This window comes from Phoca vitulina, unplaced genomic scaffold (genome assembly GCF_004348235.1).
Source record: "Phoca vitulina isolate PV1807 unplaced genomic scaffold, GSC_HSeal_1.0 scaffold11, whole genome shotgun sequence".
NCBI lineage: Eukaryota > Metazoa > Chordata > Mammalia > Carnivora > Phocidae > Phoca > Phoca vitulina.
Genome location: NW_022589714.1, coordinates 16904141 through 16922252, shown reverse-complemented (window position 1 = coordinate 16922252; position 18112 = coordinate 16904141). Strand labels below are relative to the sequence as shown.

The window sequence follows — 18112 nt, the reverse complement described above, 5'->3', positions numbered from 1 at the left end:
GTTTGTATCCATTTTAAAAAAATGAACTAGAACATGATAGAGTAAGAGATATCAGGGTAAGTATTGTTTCAGAAAATATTTTTTCGTATACACACATACATATATATATATACTCACATGATGTAAACTTCATTTCTTTTCTTGGTCAAACACATTTAAAAGACTGAATATATTTTAAATTTATAATTATATTTTATTTCCTTTTTTAACAGCGAAATACATTCATTGCCTATTTAAAAAACCTTGCTGGGTAACTTCTTAGGTCAAACTTTTAGAAGTCATTTAACTGTTGATACTAACCATGCTCTTACAAACCAAAGCAGCATCATATGCTTTTCAAATATTTATTTTTTATTTTTGAGTAAGCCAACATTTGGGAAAAAATACTTTATAATAGTTCTAGCAAAACAACTTTTTTCTACTTCCTTTTGCAGACCTACGTAAAAAACAAAGATTTCATGCTTACAATTAGCTTTCATATGTATAATGGTCATACTGATTCATCAGTTCAACATATATTTACTTAGCTACTAAAATGTTACAGGCACTGAGAATAACAAAATGAGCAGAAACAAAATAAATTAAGACACCTCAAAGTATCCTTGAGGTTGGGATATTTCAGCAGAGCCTACCATTGTGAATTGAAGGGTACTGTGCAGAGAACCATTTGGGATCTAAAACTGCTCTAAATATTCATGAAAAATAATTTTTCCCAAATGATCTATGGTAAAATATCCAGTTAAAATATCAACAATAGGTATTAGCTCATGTATTTTAACATCATATTACTCTCCTTGATTAATCTTAGAATATTTAACAAATTAATGAGTACTCTATTAATTTTTTATTATAAAAATATTTCCTAATTTTACTTTAATGCTCACAATATATATTATGTATAGAATGTGTGTGTTATGAACATCTGGAAGTGGCTTAACTGTCATGCAACGGTTCTACATCTGCTTGCTTCGTAACTTTGCCATAGCTACCTGCGTTGCCCTATGGGTATGAACTCAAATCCTTTCATGCATTTTTATTCTGTTGTGTGTTTGGTGAAGACAATGAAGCATGACTTATAATTGGAAAATTCATGCTAATAAATGTTAATTGCTATTTCAACCAAAAACAAAGCAGGATTTATGCAGAGTTCAATAAGGATCTTTCACATACAGAGCCGCCTGCATTTATTATATGGAGGACATGCTGCTAATTATTATTTTTTAATGTTTCCAAATAGGCTGTGCTAATTCCATCCCATAGCATGAGATTATTTTTTATATTATTTCTGGTATATTTCAAAAGATAAAGGTAGTTTTGTATTGTACTGTTTCCTGTGACCAGTAATATTCTATGGGGGAAAGAAAAAGAAAAAAAAAAAAGGAAAGAAAGAAAAGAAAAAAAAGTGTTTAGATAGAAGAACCATTGAGCTGACATTATATGTCAGTTAATTTGCTTTTGAGAGCAGGGCCTAGACAATTAAACTATTTGTATATGTTTTGCATTTCTTTGTTAAAAAAGAGAAAAGATAAGAAAAACAAACAGAATATATAAGGTAAAAAAATACCCTTTTTTTTAAATTCAAGGGGATGAAGTTCTAGAATGGAATGGTAAACCCCTGCCGGGAGCTACAAATGAAGAAGTTTACAACATTATTTTAGAATCAAAATCAGAACCTCAAGTTGAAATTATTGTTTCAAGGCCTATTGGGTAAGGCTAAAAAAACTTACTTCTTAAGTTTAGTAAATTACATGTATTAGCAGGGTTTTAAAAAGAAGTTTATACATTCATACAGTACATGTTAACATGGATAGTTTTTTCTTCAAATATGGGCATACATTTTAGATTTTTTTAAATTTCTTCATTTTTTAAACTTGAATACTGAATTTTCTTCACTACATTTTAGAAGCTCCACAGTTTAACACTTGTAATATCAAAAAATATTGATATGTATTTTTCAGACGTGAAATATAAACTAAAAATATTTTCTTTTAATGACAGAACTATTTACTTTTAGTAATTCTAATTTAACGAGTAGTATTTCTTTAAAGGGAGTCACTAACAAAGGTGTTTTTTTATGACATTTAAAATAGTAATTGTTTCATGTCTACATGAACTTTTTATTATTTTACTAAGAATGGAATATTTTTTCTATATTTTTACCAATGGGTAGTGCCAACTTTCATTTAAAATCAAGCAAGTGTGAAATATTTCAACTTTATAGCTGGTCATAATAATTGGTATAATATTTTTTAAACTTCAATTTTTAGCATAATTTAATAATCTACAGCCAGTGGGATATTTTTTATACCTGTGCATAGAGTTCCCCACATCGTTAGCTTTTGCTGACTAATACACAAAGTCCAAATATTCTTTTTGCCAGTCTGTCATTTTTGGAAGACATTTTAAATTGTCTCATTATAGTTGGCTTGATATTTAAATATATTTTTGGAAATAATTCCCTTTTTATCCCCTATTCTCTAAAATATTATAGAGCCATTAGTTCAAGACTTTTTATGTTGAAAAAATAGTAGCCTTAAATTTTTGTTGTCCTCATGTGTATCTGTCAATGCAAAACATACAAGAAAATATAATTATCCTGATTTTCAAAGGGCTGAAAATGTATTATCATATATTTCAAAGAATAATATTAATATATATAAACTCTAAAATAAAAGCAAGATTATAAACAATTTTAAGTGGTGATTATTAAGAGTAAACATTGAAGACATTTGCAAAAGTATTGTACATTTCCATGCAGATTTTTTTAAAATAGCAACACTATATAATTCATGCTAGTTTTACATGACATGTGTTCTAGTGCTGAGGTAAATATGAGACTGGAAAAGAGGTAAGTAAATTGGAAAATGAATCAAAAGTATAAAAAAAATTAAAATCAAGCATTGTACACATTGCCAAATACTTTCAGATATGTAGAGGTTTAAAAGTAATCAGCTAAAATATTGATTTATGGTAACTTTAAAAAAAACTAACAGACAATTAAAGTGGACTGGAATAACATTTTCATTATTTTTACTTCTGTATGAAAATAATTTAAAAAGTAATAATCCGCATAGACAAACCCTAAATTCTCATGGATTATGGAATTCAAAGAAATATGGAATGGGAAGATTATATTTAAATAAAAATCAAATCTGGCATCAACTTGCCAGTTAATAGAGAAATTATTAGAATCCTAGAAGAATAATTCTAGCTATATTTAATATTATGTTTAATGTAGTTCTATGGCTCATTTAAAGCAGAAAGCAATATGTATTCATAGTTTAGTGGTATAGTAATTCCATGAATCATTCCAAATATAACTTATATGCACTTTGATCAGTATGGTCTAAGAAATATAAGCCATCTTGAGGTATTGACCAATTTTACCAACCTACCAAATATAATATTCTTGGTATTTATGCTTATAGTTGGTGTCAGATCTATTCTATCACCTTACTTGTGAGTGGAATGAGTAGAACTAATTAAGAAGACTTGTTTATAAACGTGGAAATTTATGCCTAAAAATATTACTGAAGCAATTAACATTAATATATTTTGATTCAAAGTCACCTTAAAAATTTTTTTTACAACTTCTCCATCTTTCTTTCCCAGACACATAAAATCCAAAGCTTGTGCCTGGTTTTAGAGTTCCAAATTCTAATTTCCATAATTGACTTTGAGGCTGATTTTCAAAGTTGTACTATCTAAAAAATTATTGCTTCTAGGTTTTCTAAAAATCTACTTTTATTTGCCTAGATAAATTTAGAAGAAGGTAACAGGAGATAAATAGTTGGTTTCTTGAGTCTTAGGTATTGAAGATTAGTCTCTTAATTATGAAATACTTATTTTATACCAATCATTATTCAAAAATTTGTAATAAAATATATTTATAAAGTACACAACACAGGATGTATTATCTTTGTAAGAAGTATAATATTATAGGTGGTTATGAAAATTACTCAAAAAAAGTGAAAATGAGGAGTCAGGAAAATAATCAGAGAAAACTGTTTTTGTTTCTGTTCTCCACCCCCCAAAAGTGCAAAGAAAAGTCAAAGTGAAGTTAGGTCACAAGTAAGTGGTTAGAAATTCTTAAGTAATGCTCTAGCATTATTCTAATAATTCTGTTGGTCCTAGCTAACTCCAGTCTGCTTTAATATGTCATGTTAATACTTGCGTATTGTTAATCTCCTTAAATTGATACTAAACTATCTTTGAAAAACCAGAGGTAAAGTAGTTCTATGTAGTACGCTTCCCAAATCAAACTGGTCCAGGGTTCTTAAGGTCACAGTGGATAATGGATTAAGCTGAGGTTATAGTAAACATTTATTCAGAGTAATTTGTGAGTGTGACAGGAATGGGTGTTCTCACGAGTCACTTTCTAATCATACAGTAAATGGCCATATATTTAGTTAACTTCAGTATAGAGATATAAATCTCTATATAGGGTTATATATGTGTATATGAATTATATATTCACATATATAAAATATTTTAGCTTTTTTGTTGCAAGCTTGAACCATTTTTAATTTCCAAAGCAATTCATCCTTTTCATTTTATTAACTTTGCCCATGATATTCACCATATTATTTTATTATCAAGAAATGTTTTCATCCCTTTCATTCAGTAAACTCTTTCAGATGTGTTTGTAAAGCATATTACTGATTTGTAAAATATGTGTCATTTTGATTTTCTAGAATTGAAATAAAATATTACCTTTAACATTTTTTTATTTCCAAAACCTGCTGTTTTGGTAGTAAAAATATTGTGGTAATTTTAGCCACAATATTAGTCTGATTGTTGTCATGTTGGAGTGTTTTGCTGTTAAATATATAAAAACTTATTTTTACTGCAGTTTGTGTGTGTGTGTGCGTGCGTGTGTGTGGTGTTTGACATTCATGCACATTAGTAATTGCCTTGATAGTAACTCCTGTCCATTTCCACACCTGTAAAGACCCAAAAGGATTGTTCACACCACTGAAATAAAATGTGGTTGTGATTGCCTCAGGCAAGGTAATTTAGCTAATGGGATTTTCACCATACCCTATTTCTTTTAGTGACATTCCACGGATTCCTGAGAGCTCCCATCCTCCACTGGAGTCCAGTGAGTATAAGATTTATTTGTTATTATAATATGTATTGAATGAAATTGAAGAATAAAGATTTACCATTTGCTTTAGTTATTTGATATAAATGAGTTGGTATTACTATACTAAGGTTATCTCCAATAATGTCAGAAGTAGGCAGCTATGACAATCATTGGAAACCCAAAGTTCTACTTTAAGATTTTTCTTTTTCTACTTTTTTTTTTTTTTTTTTTTGATGGCTATACAAAAATCTTAACTGGCAGTACCCTCTGCATCATAACAGGCAGGACCCTCACAGAGCTCAGTTAATATACCAGTACTAGTTATGTTTGCTGTACATAAAAATGTATTGTGATACTGGATTATTCAGTCTGATTGGTAATTAACTCATTAGTCTCCTGAGCTAGACTTCAAGTGAGGGAAACAAGCACATTAACAGATATTTTAAAAACAGCCTAACATAAACACAGGGTATTGTATGTAAGTGATGAATACTGAATTCTACTCCAGAAACCAATATTGCGCTGATGTTAACTACCTAAAATTTAAATTAAAATAATAATAACAGAATTTTAAAAAATAAAAATAATAAAAAAATTAAACAGTGTCTGGTATGATCGTGGAAATGAGTGGGTGGAGTAGAGGTGAAGTTCAGTGGGCATAAGGGGGTCAGGAGACAGTGAGGCTAGAGGGTTAAATTATCTACATAGCCATTAAAGACTCTCCAGGTGATAGAAGATGACAGTGTGTGCAATGAAGTCTAGACAGGTAATGAGGTTTTCAGTGAGAATGTGAAAGTGATGCAGATATTTACTCTGCAATGGATTGGCATTAATTTCACAGTACCTTGGGCTTGATGATCAAGTGTTCTTAGGTAACCCATTTATGGAAATACAAAATACAAAGTGATTTAAGAGGAAAACAAGTGATCATGGTTATAAGGAGGTAGAAAATATGTGAATGGGATAGACAAGGAACTAAAGATCAGCTTAGTATATTGAATGCAGACCAACATGCATACCTGCTGGAGATGAGCCCATACTTGGTTTTGAGCTTTCTGATAACTAATACATAGAGGGAAATGGGACCAATTGCATAATTTATAGCTGATACTATTTAAAAATAAACTGTTATAATATTAAAAACAAACTGATTATTAGAAGCAACAGTGTTCTTGGACGAAGACCCAAGAAAAAAAATTATTCTAAGGATACTTGAAAAAAGAAGCACAGTAACAAAGAATTTTATAAAATTCTTTCTTGAAGTGTTTGGAGGACACAGAGTGATGCTATGTGGCTTAACTTAGACTTAATTTGTGTGTATAGAAAAAAATGTGTGGATGACATACCCTCAGGCAATGCTCCATAAGCATTTATCAATAAAGCTAAATTTTGAATGGCTGTGGGTTCAAGGTTATACTTGCTGGGGTAATAGCATTCCATGTATTGTGTCAGGGTATACTTTAATAGTAATCTGAGAAGAGAGAACTCTCATTTTAAAAAGAGGGGAGAAAAGCCACACTGAGTGGCTAAATGGAAAGCCAGCCTTCTCCATGTGAAGGTGAAGTGGGTCTCTTGAGACAACATTCTCAGACATTCAAGAGATTCATTTTTAAGATCAAAACTGCGATAGATGGGGGCAGGGGGTGCCTGGGTGGCTCAGTAGGTTAATCGTCTGACTCTTGGTTTCAGCTCAGGTCATGATCTCAGGGTCATGAGATCGAGCTCCATGTTGGGCTCCCCACTCAGTGGGGAGTCCGCTGGAGATTTTCTCCCTCTTCCTCTCCTTCTGCCCCTCCCCACCTCACTCCTGCACACACGCTCTCTCAAAATAAATAAATAAATCTTTAAAATAAAAACTGAGATAGATGGTAAATCTTATTTTAAAAGGAATGAATTCTAGGCTTAGATGTGGCTCATAAATTATATGTGAATTCATTTTAATTTCAGCAAGGACAGTTCATAATAGATAATTCTTTAGCCAAGATAATTAAAATAACAGGCACCATCTTTCTTATCACTAAAGCATGAAGCCTTTATCTACATGTAAGGTTATGCCAGAAACTAAACTGTACAAATACACCCCAGAAATACAGAAAACCAATATTAAATTGGAGCAAATAAATACAATATTTAATTATATCATTTTAAATCCTTTAAAATAGGCAAGTAACCGAAGAAGACAATATGATCATTTTCTCTATCCAATTAAAAGTAGGTTTACTTTTATTGATGGTATTGACTTATAGTTTTATACAAATAACAGGTGCATTTAACATTTCATAAAAAAATCTTTATTCTCACACACATTATAAATGTAATATAAATTAAACATAAATTTTTATATTTTAAAAATATAAATTATATAAAAAATAAATTAAAAATATAAACAAAAATTACTTAATTTTTTTTCTCATTTTAGGTTCAAGTTCCTTTGAATCTCAGAAGATGGAAAGGCCTTCTATTTCTGTTATTTCTCCAACAAGTCCTGGAGCTCTAAAAGATGCCCCACAAGTCTTGCCAGGACAACTTTCTGTATGTATTTTTCACACATGTTGGAATCATTAGTCTTTGCTCATTGTTCTGAGTCTGTCCTTAAAAATGAAGGTCATTTGTCCTTTAAATGTACCCCAAAATTTTAAGTCTTCCTTCAAATATATGTCATATATTTAACACCATAATCTATTTCACAATTTTGCATGTATTTATTAAATTATTAGATTAGTCTTTATTCATATTTTTATCTGGAAATACTTGTTGAGTGCCTACAATGTACCCATATGTTGTAAACATTCAATGATAAATGACAACATAAGTAAATAAAATACCCATTATGTTTTGTGTGCTATATAAAAGTTCCTAAGGTGAGTAGTTGGTTAGACATAATCAACTCAGAAGGTCATGTTCCACTCACTTAACAACCTTATGAGCCTGGAGGAAAAAAAGAATTGTAAATACTCTTTTTAACTTCTTGAATCATTTGATGAAACACTTCATTTCTGATGTCATTCTGAAAAAGCTACAGTTTTTCTTACTGTTGCTTTATATATGACGTGGGGAAAGCCAGAGTAAAGAAACTACGGCAAACCATTATGAAATGCCACATCTATGTAGATTATGGTACAAGACAGGATATTTATATTCATAACTAAAAGAAAACTTGCTTCAAACTATTCTATAAATAGTTTACTTTTTCTCCTTTGGTAATGTGTGGATTTCTATAGTCTATTTTTGCTGCTCTTCTCTTGGCATTTAATTAAACAAAGAAGGTAACTGTAAGCTTGCTGTTATTTTTAAAACCATTCCTGTTTTTAACTTCTATTTTTAGTAAATTGAGTATCTTTGTATAGTCCTTTCTGTTTATTTTATCTGCCCTGCCCTGTGTGTGCATGTGTGTGTGTGTGTGTGTGTGTGTGTGAATCTCTCATATACTCCACCAATATTTTAGGAGGGATAAAAACCTGTTTTGGTTTTATGAAAAACACATCTCTATTATTAATTGAGAACAGAGATATGGATTCATATGGATTCAGGTTTGAATCTTTAATCTGCCCTGTACTATGAAAGACCAATCATATGTTAAATTAGTTTATTTTTTTATAATGACTTTTAAATATGTTCAGTATATTCCCATTAGACAACTTTTGCTCTTAGTTCTTACTCAACCGTAGAACTAACTTTTAAATTAAAAAAAATAGTAATGTTAACATTGTTCACTGCCAGCACAAATACTATATTGACTGCTAAAGTTCTGGTTTTTAGGAGTTTGATGGTATTTCAGTGTGCCATTTCCCCATTTTTCTCTATTCAAACTACTATGAAATCTTAGTAGAAATATCCTTATTTGGCCTTCACTTAGTTGAGGGTATGTAATGTACCTTTCCTGCCTTCCTTGTCCTTTTCCCCTTCTCTCATGAAAATTTACCTGTAATAGGTTAATTATAAAAATTAAATGAGAAAAAAAAAATAGAAAACAGCAGTACCTGGTATAAAAGAGGCCCACAGTAAATATGTTTCCTGATCTCTACCAAATCACTTGTGTAAATTGCTTATTCATTAAACCTCATTTCAACACATATGGTACTACAAAAATGCATTCAGCCACACTAAGATCAAGTCATTTATAATCACCAAACACTGGCACTTAGCACTTAAAGATGAGGATAATTATTTTAATACTCCCTTCTTCCCTTACTTTTTAATAAAATTTTTATCAGTTTTATTTTCATAACCTGATATGAGAGAGTATGACACTATAGCCTTGCCCGTTGTAAGTCATGTTTAAAATACATAAAGAGAAAAGTCAAGTTATAAGTGGTTATGCTTTCCAGTTGGAATTCTTTTCAGAAATAATATTTATAATTGTAATTTAAAAGTTCTTCAAAAATAGTTTCAGTACTTTTTTTGTAGAATTATAATACCTCATGACTTTTACAAATAATTCCTTTCTTCATTGATCTTAGGTGAAGTTGTGGTATGATAAGGTGGGACACCAGCTGATTGTAAATGTTCTTCAAGCAACAGATTTACCGACTAGAGTAGATGGGCGTCCCAGGAATCCCTATGTGAAAATGTATTTTCTTCCAGATAGAAGGTAGTGAATAATTTTAGAAAAATATGCAAAAATTCTTACTAATAGAAAAGGTACAATATCATCTCCTGGGATATAGTTTTATTTATTTTTAAAGCCTTATCAAGGTAAAATTGATATACCAAAAATTACATATAATTAACATGTACATTTTGATGAGTTTGAACATATGCATATGCACACCTGTGATATAATTTTAAAATATAATAAATCATTCTCTATGAGGGAATAAACTATGTTCTCCCTGAAAAAAAGAATCCCACAAGCTTTCTATTTTTTAAAAAATAATGTACCAATTTAAAGTTTTTTCATTACCTTGTTTATACATCTATTAGTCTTGGATGGCTATACATCATTTAGAATGTACCTTTGTGTATGTGTGCCTATTATCCTAACTACTGCTAACATTATAGTTAAAATTAGAATAGTGTTAAACCCTGCAGTCTTTTTAGACTTATGTTAAAAGTTATGAATTAAAAATAGTAAAAAGAAAATCCCAGGAGCAGTATTACATGTCACTACAATAGATGGCAGCAGATACTTCATTTTGCTTTTTCATCTACAAGACATACTTATTTTTCTGTTGACATACTTATTTTTCAGTGATAAAAGCAAAAGGAGGACCAAAACAGTAAAGAAAGTCCTAGAACCAAAATGGAATCAAACATTTGTCTATTCACATGTACATCGTAGAGATTTTAGAGAACGGATGTTAGAAATAACTGTGTGGGATCAACCAAGAGTACAAGAAGAAGAGAGTGAATTTCTTGGAGAGGTAACGTATCTTGTAAAGATTCAAGCCAAATACTTACGGAAGTTTCTGTGATATGTACTAATTACGGTTGCTTTTATATTATGTTTTGGTCAAGACACTTGATTTAATTTAAGAACTGCCCTTTCAGATCCTCATAGAATTGGAGACAGCACTTTTAGATGATGAGCCACACTGGTATAAACTTCAGACACATGATGAATCCTCACTACCTCTGCCTCAGCCATCACCTTTCATGCCAAGGCGACACATTCATGGAGAAAGCTCTAGCAAAAAACTACAAAGTAGGTTAAAGTTATTTTTAATTAACCAGAATTAGTTATGTGGTCATGATCAAATTAGAGATTGACATTCAAGGTATTTTTCAAATGTTTATTAGAGATCAAAATATTGGGAAATTATTTATCTATATAAAGAGACTTGACAAAACTATTTTCTGCATTTCCCTAATGAAAGTAATATGTATAGTACAGTAGAGTGATTCCAGAGCTGAAAGTTTAAAAACTCTGAATTATTATTCTTTGCCCAGTACTGACTGAGTTGTTGATTGGTGTACTGATAGAGTAATTTTTTTTTATTATTAATGGGTTGTTACATATAAGGTTCTTGATAACTTTATAGTTGCTGGGTATTTTTAGTATTATTATTCATAAGAAACATTTTTAAAAACACATTGTAAAGTATGTTTGTTGTTACTTATCTGGTGATTGGGAAAAGAGTATTCTTTTCTGCATGTGTCCATTAAATTTTGAGTTATGACTAAATAATAAATCAACTGATACTTAGAAGCTTCTTTTTGGTAATCTAGAACCAAATTGTTTTCCTCTTTTAATTCAACATTTCATGTTAGTACCTCTCTGATCAATCATTTTCTCAAAGTTAATGTTTAATGCAATATAGTGGCTAATTTTGAAGGATAAACATAAATATTTTATCAAGAGCCGTGACGTCCTTTTTAGTAATATGAACTCAGTAGAGTTCCAGCCAAGAAAGTCTTTCAGCCTTCCCACCGAGCCCCATCCTCCCATCCTCCCTGAACAGTGGAGGAGGGCACCTAATTGGGCAGAAAACAGTGTATACACTTCGCTATAGGCTTTTACTATAATACATTAATTAAAGAAAATTTGAAAAATTAAGTTATTAAAGGGAGGAAATACTGAGAAAATGTTATCTTTGGAGAACAAACTTTAAAAAAAAAATCAGCTCAGCGTTTACTTTGTGTTATTCTTGTTCAAAAGTATTTAGTAGTAATGTCGTTAGCCTTTAAAAAAAATTTGACCATGTCCTTTACATTTCATAAACCAAAAGACCCAGAGGTATCTGTTTGCCTTATTGTTGTACAGGATCTCAGCGAATCAGTGATAGTGACATCTCAGATTATGAGGTTGATGATGGTATTGGAGTAGTTCCTCCAGGTGCGTGGGTGAAGAGCATGGCTCTGCTTCACTGTTCTTCTTATGCTTGTGTTCACTGTCAATTTCCAGACTTATCTGGGATACTGAGCTGGAGATTTGTAGCACAGAGAAATCAGTATTCTATTATTCCATGGTGACTTGTGTTCCAAATTATTAAGAAAGTTTAAAATGGACTAATAACTATTCATTAACAGTCCCACTTATTTAATTTAGTCAGGTTCTGTTGTAGAAGCTAAGATGGCTAGCTAGGTTGAAATCGTTCTTTCACAATGCTCTGAGCATAAGCAAAAATACGAATTTCATTTTGAAAGGATATGGTTAATTTTCTCAAATAAAAATTCCATTCTCCTATGTTTTATATTGTATGCCTAGGATTTTTCCTTCCTCTGTTTCTGAAAATAATGTAGCCTTCCATGGAATATACTGAGAAAGGTGCATGGCAGGGTTTAAAACTGCATGTGGCATGGCTTAACTTTTAATGCTTTTGTGATGTGTTTACCACTTATACCTAGAATGTATATGTACATATTAAAATAAGGAAATGCTTTAGAAAGATTCAATATTCATTTTAAATTGACATCTTTTTGTCACTGTCAAGTTAGTAAAATTTTTGTGGCATTATGTGATTCAAATCTATGTTTCTCATCTGACTCTCATCAGAAAGTGAGCAAACCAAGTAGTAAAGGCTTATTTTCTTGGCACTAATCCTGTGCTATTTCCTTGACTTACTAATAAAAAGTAAGGAAATACCAAATAAGAAGTAAAGAGAAAATCTTGGGACGTATAAATATGAGTTATTAAAGGCATTTCTTTAGGACAGTAATGACATATGACCCCTTAATTTATGTGATTTCTCAGATGGAGATGCACTTAATTTGAGGGCAATGATTTTGAGAAAGTCAGTAGACAGATTCCACATTAAATCTAAATGACTAAATTCACAATTCAAAGAGAAACATACAACTTCTTTAAAACTAGGAGAAATTATGGAGAGTTCTCTAAAATTAGGTTTCATTTGCTTCCTATAATTCAGAGAAAATATAGTCTTTAATCACTGTATGACATTAGCAAATATTTTTAAAAACAGTAAACCTGGTGCTGTTCACATCTATATTCTTAGGTAATACTCTCTGATATCAGACTGCAGGAGTTTTAAGTATTAGTGGATAAAATTTCATATTTTCTGTTTTGTTTGTTTTTAAAAGTATCATAATAATGAGACACATTCTCCACAGAAACTTTAACACAACATTCAACAGAATATTTGTCTTTTATAAAATTGCAAGTGGAAAAGTGATTGTACATTAAATCCACTGACATATTTAAATAGGAATCAGATGATTCCCGGTAGGAAAGTCATCAAGCCTTTCTAACAAGAATCTTGACTATTAATCAGCATTAATGTGGTCATTACCAACTCATCTAAACAGAATTTACTCTGTGTGTGGTTCTCAAGTTTTATTCACCCCAAATTTCATATTTTTTAATGATGAGGCAACAGCAAATGGATGAAAGAATAAATGGCCAATTGAATAAATACTAAATTACTAAAATGGTGAGTTTCCTTTCATTTCCCTGAGAGATCACACAGATAGCAGCCAAAATGGGAGTTACAGGACCCACTACAATTGGAATTAATGCTTGGATACCACTAAAAAACATGGAGTTTTAAAAATATTTGTATTCTGTACTGAAATATACCATATCATGATTTTTATAAACATATATAATCTCTTTTATTATATAGAAGGAATGCCTAAATTGTCATTTCAAATAATATTCATTTTTATTTAACATTTAAAAGGTAATGAGGCAGGACTCTTATAAGAATGTAACAAATCAATAATCAATAAGTAATATTTTATGTTCCAGAGGTCTCTTCATAAGTTAAAAAGGGAGATAATGCAATTAATTTATATTTTCAGGTATACTCTTCATTGATACAAAATGGATGTATGGTAGCTTCTGAAGAGATATAGGTGTGGACAATATAAAATAGCAAGTTACACAGTAATATACAATACATTTTTTAAAAAAGAAGACAGGTGAGGCATTGGTAAAATAAGGGCAAGCAGCAAAAATAAAATGAAAGGATAAGTTAATAAACAAGCAGGTGGATAAATTCTCCTATGCTTTTAGAGATAGATTACGAATTTTTTACTATGTTTCCTAGCATCCAATATGAAGAGAGATTTGTTTAGATGTAGATACTAGTTCTACATATGTTCAGTGTACTCTGAAGTTTCTGGTTTTGTTTCCTGAAGTTCAAAAGCTTAATTTAGATGTCCTACCACAGCTGAACCTTAAAATTTCTAATACTTTTGCTTTTCTAGGACCACAGAGTTCTGTGCTCTGGTTTGATGTACTTATTACTACCTTTCTCCACTGAGGGAAATCTAAGGTTCTAAAAGTAGCTGAGAAGCTCAGAGCTACATTTTATTAACTTTATCATAGCTTTGTTGTTATTTAAAGTAAGTAATTTTAGCTGCTTAAGAAGAATAAAAATATGCAGAATGCCCTTATGTGGGGCAAGACACGTGGTAACCCCAACTTTTCTGAGCATTATTGCAAATTCAGAAAGTAAAAAACAAACATAAACACACTCTTTGAGTTAACCAAAACATTGAAATGAGCATAAAATAGCAGTTTCCTCCCACCTTTTACTGAAGGTAGAGAATATGTGTTATCAATAATAAATTAAACATAATACAAAGAAAACCAAATTATTTTGAAAAGCATCAAAAAACTATGTATACAAATTAGGATAGGATAAAAAAAGAAAGATACTACTTTCTATGTAAATACAAAGGAACCCATGAAAAAAAATCAGTTATACCCTTCTAACAGTAAGATGTCTAAATTCTCTAAGTTATTTCCTAATAGTTTTATTATATCAAATATGAAAGTGTTATTTATATACCTGGAATATTCATTGAAATCTTGAAATGGTGCTCCCAATTCAATCTTGACCTTCCATAATTATTGTATGATTGATACAAAAAGTTATCAAGTGATATCAAATGGTAATTTGAAGTGTTTAAGTAATTCAGACCTTGGATTAATTATCTTTAAAAATAACCACCATTTTTTATAATGAGCTATGAAATAAATTCACTACATGTAAATTTACTTGGTTTCTTTCTAAACTTAATATTACAATTTATACACTTGAACAATGACAAAGAAACTTTCCTATGTGGAACTCAAAATAATAGCTTAATTGCTATGATTTTTGTTATAAAATGAAGTATGTGAAACTATAAATTATAACATTTATGGTTACATTATTTGGCCATTATACTTACATTTTTAGAATGACAGAATGGTTAGGCATCTCTGATCTTGATATTATCATTTCGAATTGTCATTCATAATCATTTATGAAATGTTTAAAGATCTTTCTTATTCGTTAAGCTTAGTTAAAAGATCATACAATCACAACAAATAAATTATTGGAGAATTTTAGTCTGCCTTTAATAATGATGTTCCATGGCATATTTTAAAATAATGTAGGAGTTATCAAGTAAATAAATGAAGAAAAGTTCAAGCTGCCCAGTTAAATTTAATGTTTTCATGTTTCATGTACTTTTATGTAGTTGTAAATATAATTATTTTTCCTTTGGCTACAGAATTTTTTATTTTCCTTTCAATAATAGCAAACAATGACCCTTGTGGAAAAAAAAAATTAATTAACTGTTACTTGGATTTGAGATTGGATTACTGTTTTATCTTAACTAAGTCAGAGATGATATAAACCTTTTTGTTTCAAGGGAGAATGAATTTAGAATTTATTTTTAATTGCAATTATGTTAACTGTATTAACTAAATTATGTTATCAACACATTTTGTGGAATAGTTTCGGATGTCTGAGGTAGATTTGATGATTGTTTCTATAAGAGGGTTAATTTTCTCTGCATTATTGCCATAGTCATCCCCATCCATACACTATTTTCATTTGAAAATTATGGTATTATGTGTAGTTTGCAAATTGAGTGAATATTTGTAATAGTGAAGATCTTACTACTATTTGTTAACAAAAATTGATATGATAACTTTTCTTTTTTGCAAAGACATCTGAAATCCGACTAAAATAGTTTATCCTTTGGAAGAAAAATTCAAATAACATTTAAAGAGACCCCAAATTTCTAAGCATTGACTTATCTATTAACTATAGTTCACTGTCAATGAAAATCACTAACTCATCATTTTTTAAATTAAAATAGTATCCTAGCTCATCATAACATCTGAGGCATCAGCTGTCATATTCATATGCAGTATCTCCATGGGCACCTTTGAACAAATCTGTAACCTGTTTTTATGCATGTATATGTTACACTCTGTGTACGTATACTTAATAGTTTTGAAGAGAAAAGCTAATAATACTGATTGCATGGCATTTATTGTAGTAGGTCCGTGGCTGCTTTAGATATAACTTGATATTATGTTTACATTATAGAAGAATACTGACTGATTTTTTTTGTGTGTACTCTTGCCAGTAGGTTATAGGTCTAGTGCTAGAGAAAGTAAATCTACAACATTAACTGTGCCAGAACAGCAAAGAACAACTCATCACCGCTCACGTTCAGTATCTCCTCACCGCGGCGATGATCAGGGAAGGCCGCGTTCACGTTTACCAAATGTGCCATTACAGAGGTAGGCTTTGAGATGGGCTTGAAGTCTCTGACAGTACTTTTTAATTTTAATACAATGTAAGCTGCCACAAGACTGTTACTGACATGAAATAATGGTTTGGTCAGTCAGGTTATTTTTTCAGAATCATTTGTGGGCAAAATGTCTTTTTATTCATTACTCCATCTATATTACATTCTGTTCTTGAATCTCAAGAAATTTTTTCCACGAGTAGAAATTTATGTCCCAAGCACGGTTTTTGAATAACTATCTTGTATTCTGTTGACTAGTTTTCTCTCCTGTTAGGAAGAATTGTATGATAATGAATAACTTGTGGAGAGAAATGGCAAAGAGGAAAAGCTTAAGAGGCAGAAAGTATTTTTAAGAAATTTAGAATTTGGGGGCGCCTGGGTGGCTCAGATGGTTAAGCGTCTGCCTTCGGCTCAGGTCATGATCCCAGGGTCCTGGGATCGTGCCCCACATCGGGCTCCTGGCTCAGCAAGGAGCCTGCTTCTCCCTCTCCTCTGCCTCTCCCCTGCTCATGCTCTCTCTCTCTCTGTATCTCTGTGTCTCAGATGAATAAATAAAATCTTAAAAAAAAAAATTAGAATTTAGAAAAAAAATAATTAAAAAATTAGAATTTAGAATTGTCTCTTTGAAGCACTTTAAGTGCTTATAAAAGCATGTAAAACATAAGTAATGTAGTGCTATATTTTATCTTATCCTGAAATATACTTCTGAAATTTAAATTAAGTATGCAGATGAAAATTGTCCTTTTTTGACAGAGGTGCAAAAGAAGGTTGGAGAAATGTAGCACAGGCAAAGCACTCATAGAGAATAAATACCTTTAACTCATTGATAAAAATATGCATTTCGTTATGATGCCAACACTTTTCAAGCCATGCCAGTTTTTTGCCAGTTACTGACAAATCTTCCCCATTCGTCTGTCTGCCAGATTTGGGAAGATTATATACTTTGATGCATTTGTATTTTTGTAACCATTTTAGGAGTTTAGATGAAATTCATCCAACAAGAAGGTCACGTTCTCCAACTAGACACCATGATGCCTCCCGAAGTCCAGTTGATCACAGATCCAGAGATGTGGATAGTCAGTATTTATCAGAACAAGACAGGTATTTGTTCAAATTATGGTCTCAACATTATAACTTTTTATTTGCTCTGTTTTAGTATATGATAGATATCTTGGCATAGTACATCAGAAAGTAAAAGTATTTAATCATTCAAAACTGAACTCTCAAGGAACAGCTGTTAGGATATTCTAAAAGAAATGCAACTCTAGGAAATATTTGGCTAACATTATATTGTCATAATGTGTGCATTTGTTTACAAATTGAAATTTATGTTTAGCCAGTTTAAAATGTATTGCTTGTTGTTTCTAAATTATAGAAGGAAGCCTGCATAAGCAACTTTCAAATATTTTGCATTTTGTGGGTTGCAGTCTTTGGGATGTTATTTATGTAATTATAAAGTTATGTTTTTTATGTTATTAAACAGTTTTGGATACAGGTCATCTGAAAGACAATGTTGCAGAGTTTCTGTGAGAGCTTCCCATAAAATGTCTATAAAGTATAAAATATATGAGATGGAGTTTTTCATATGGA

General features: G+C 30.8%; 1 protein-coding gene across 49 annotated transcripts in view; it reads left to right on the top strand.

Annotated features, from left to right (window-relative positions):
- RIMS1 (regulating synaptic membrane exocytosis 1) overlaps nucleotides 1-18112 on the top strand; it is a 490270-nt gene that overhangs the window by 326469 nt on the left and 145689 nt on the right. For 33 of the 49 annotated variants that reach the window (XM_032409505.1, XM_032409507.1, XM_032409503.1 and 30 more), the window contains exons 10-18: nucleotides 1584-1707; nucleotides 5055-5101; nucleotides 7506-7618; nucleotides 9547-9677; nucleotides 10278-10449; nucleotides 10577-10730; nucleotides 11790-11861; nucleotides 16358-16514; nucleotides 17498-17623. In XM_032409505.1, the coding sequence (XP_032265396.1) occupies nucleotides 1584-1707; nucleotides 5055-5101; nucleotides 7506-7618; nucleotides 9547-9677; nucleotides 10278-10449; nucleotides 10577-10730; nucleotides 11790-11861; nucleotides 16358-16514; nucleotides 17498-17623 (1096 nt within the window). The remainder of the gene's footprint in view (nucleotides 1-1583; nucleotides 1708-5054; nucleotides 5102-7505; nucleotides 7619-9546; nucleotides 9678-10277; nucleotides 10450-10576; nucleotides 10731-11789; nucleotides 11862-16357; nucleotides 16515-17497; nucleotides 17624-18112) is intronic. The other 16 variants (XM_032409516.1, XM_032409510.1, XM_032409506.1 and 13 more) reach the window with 1 other exon arrangement.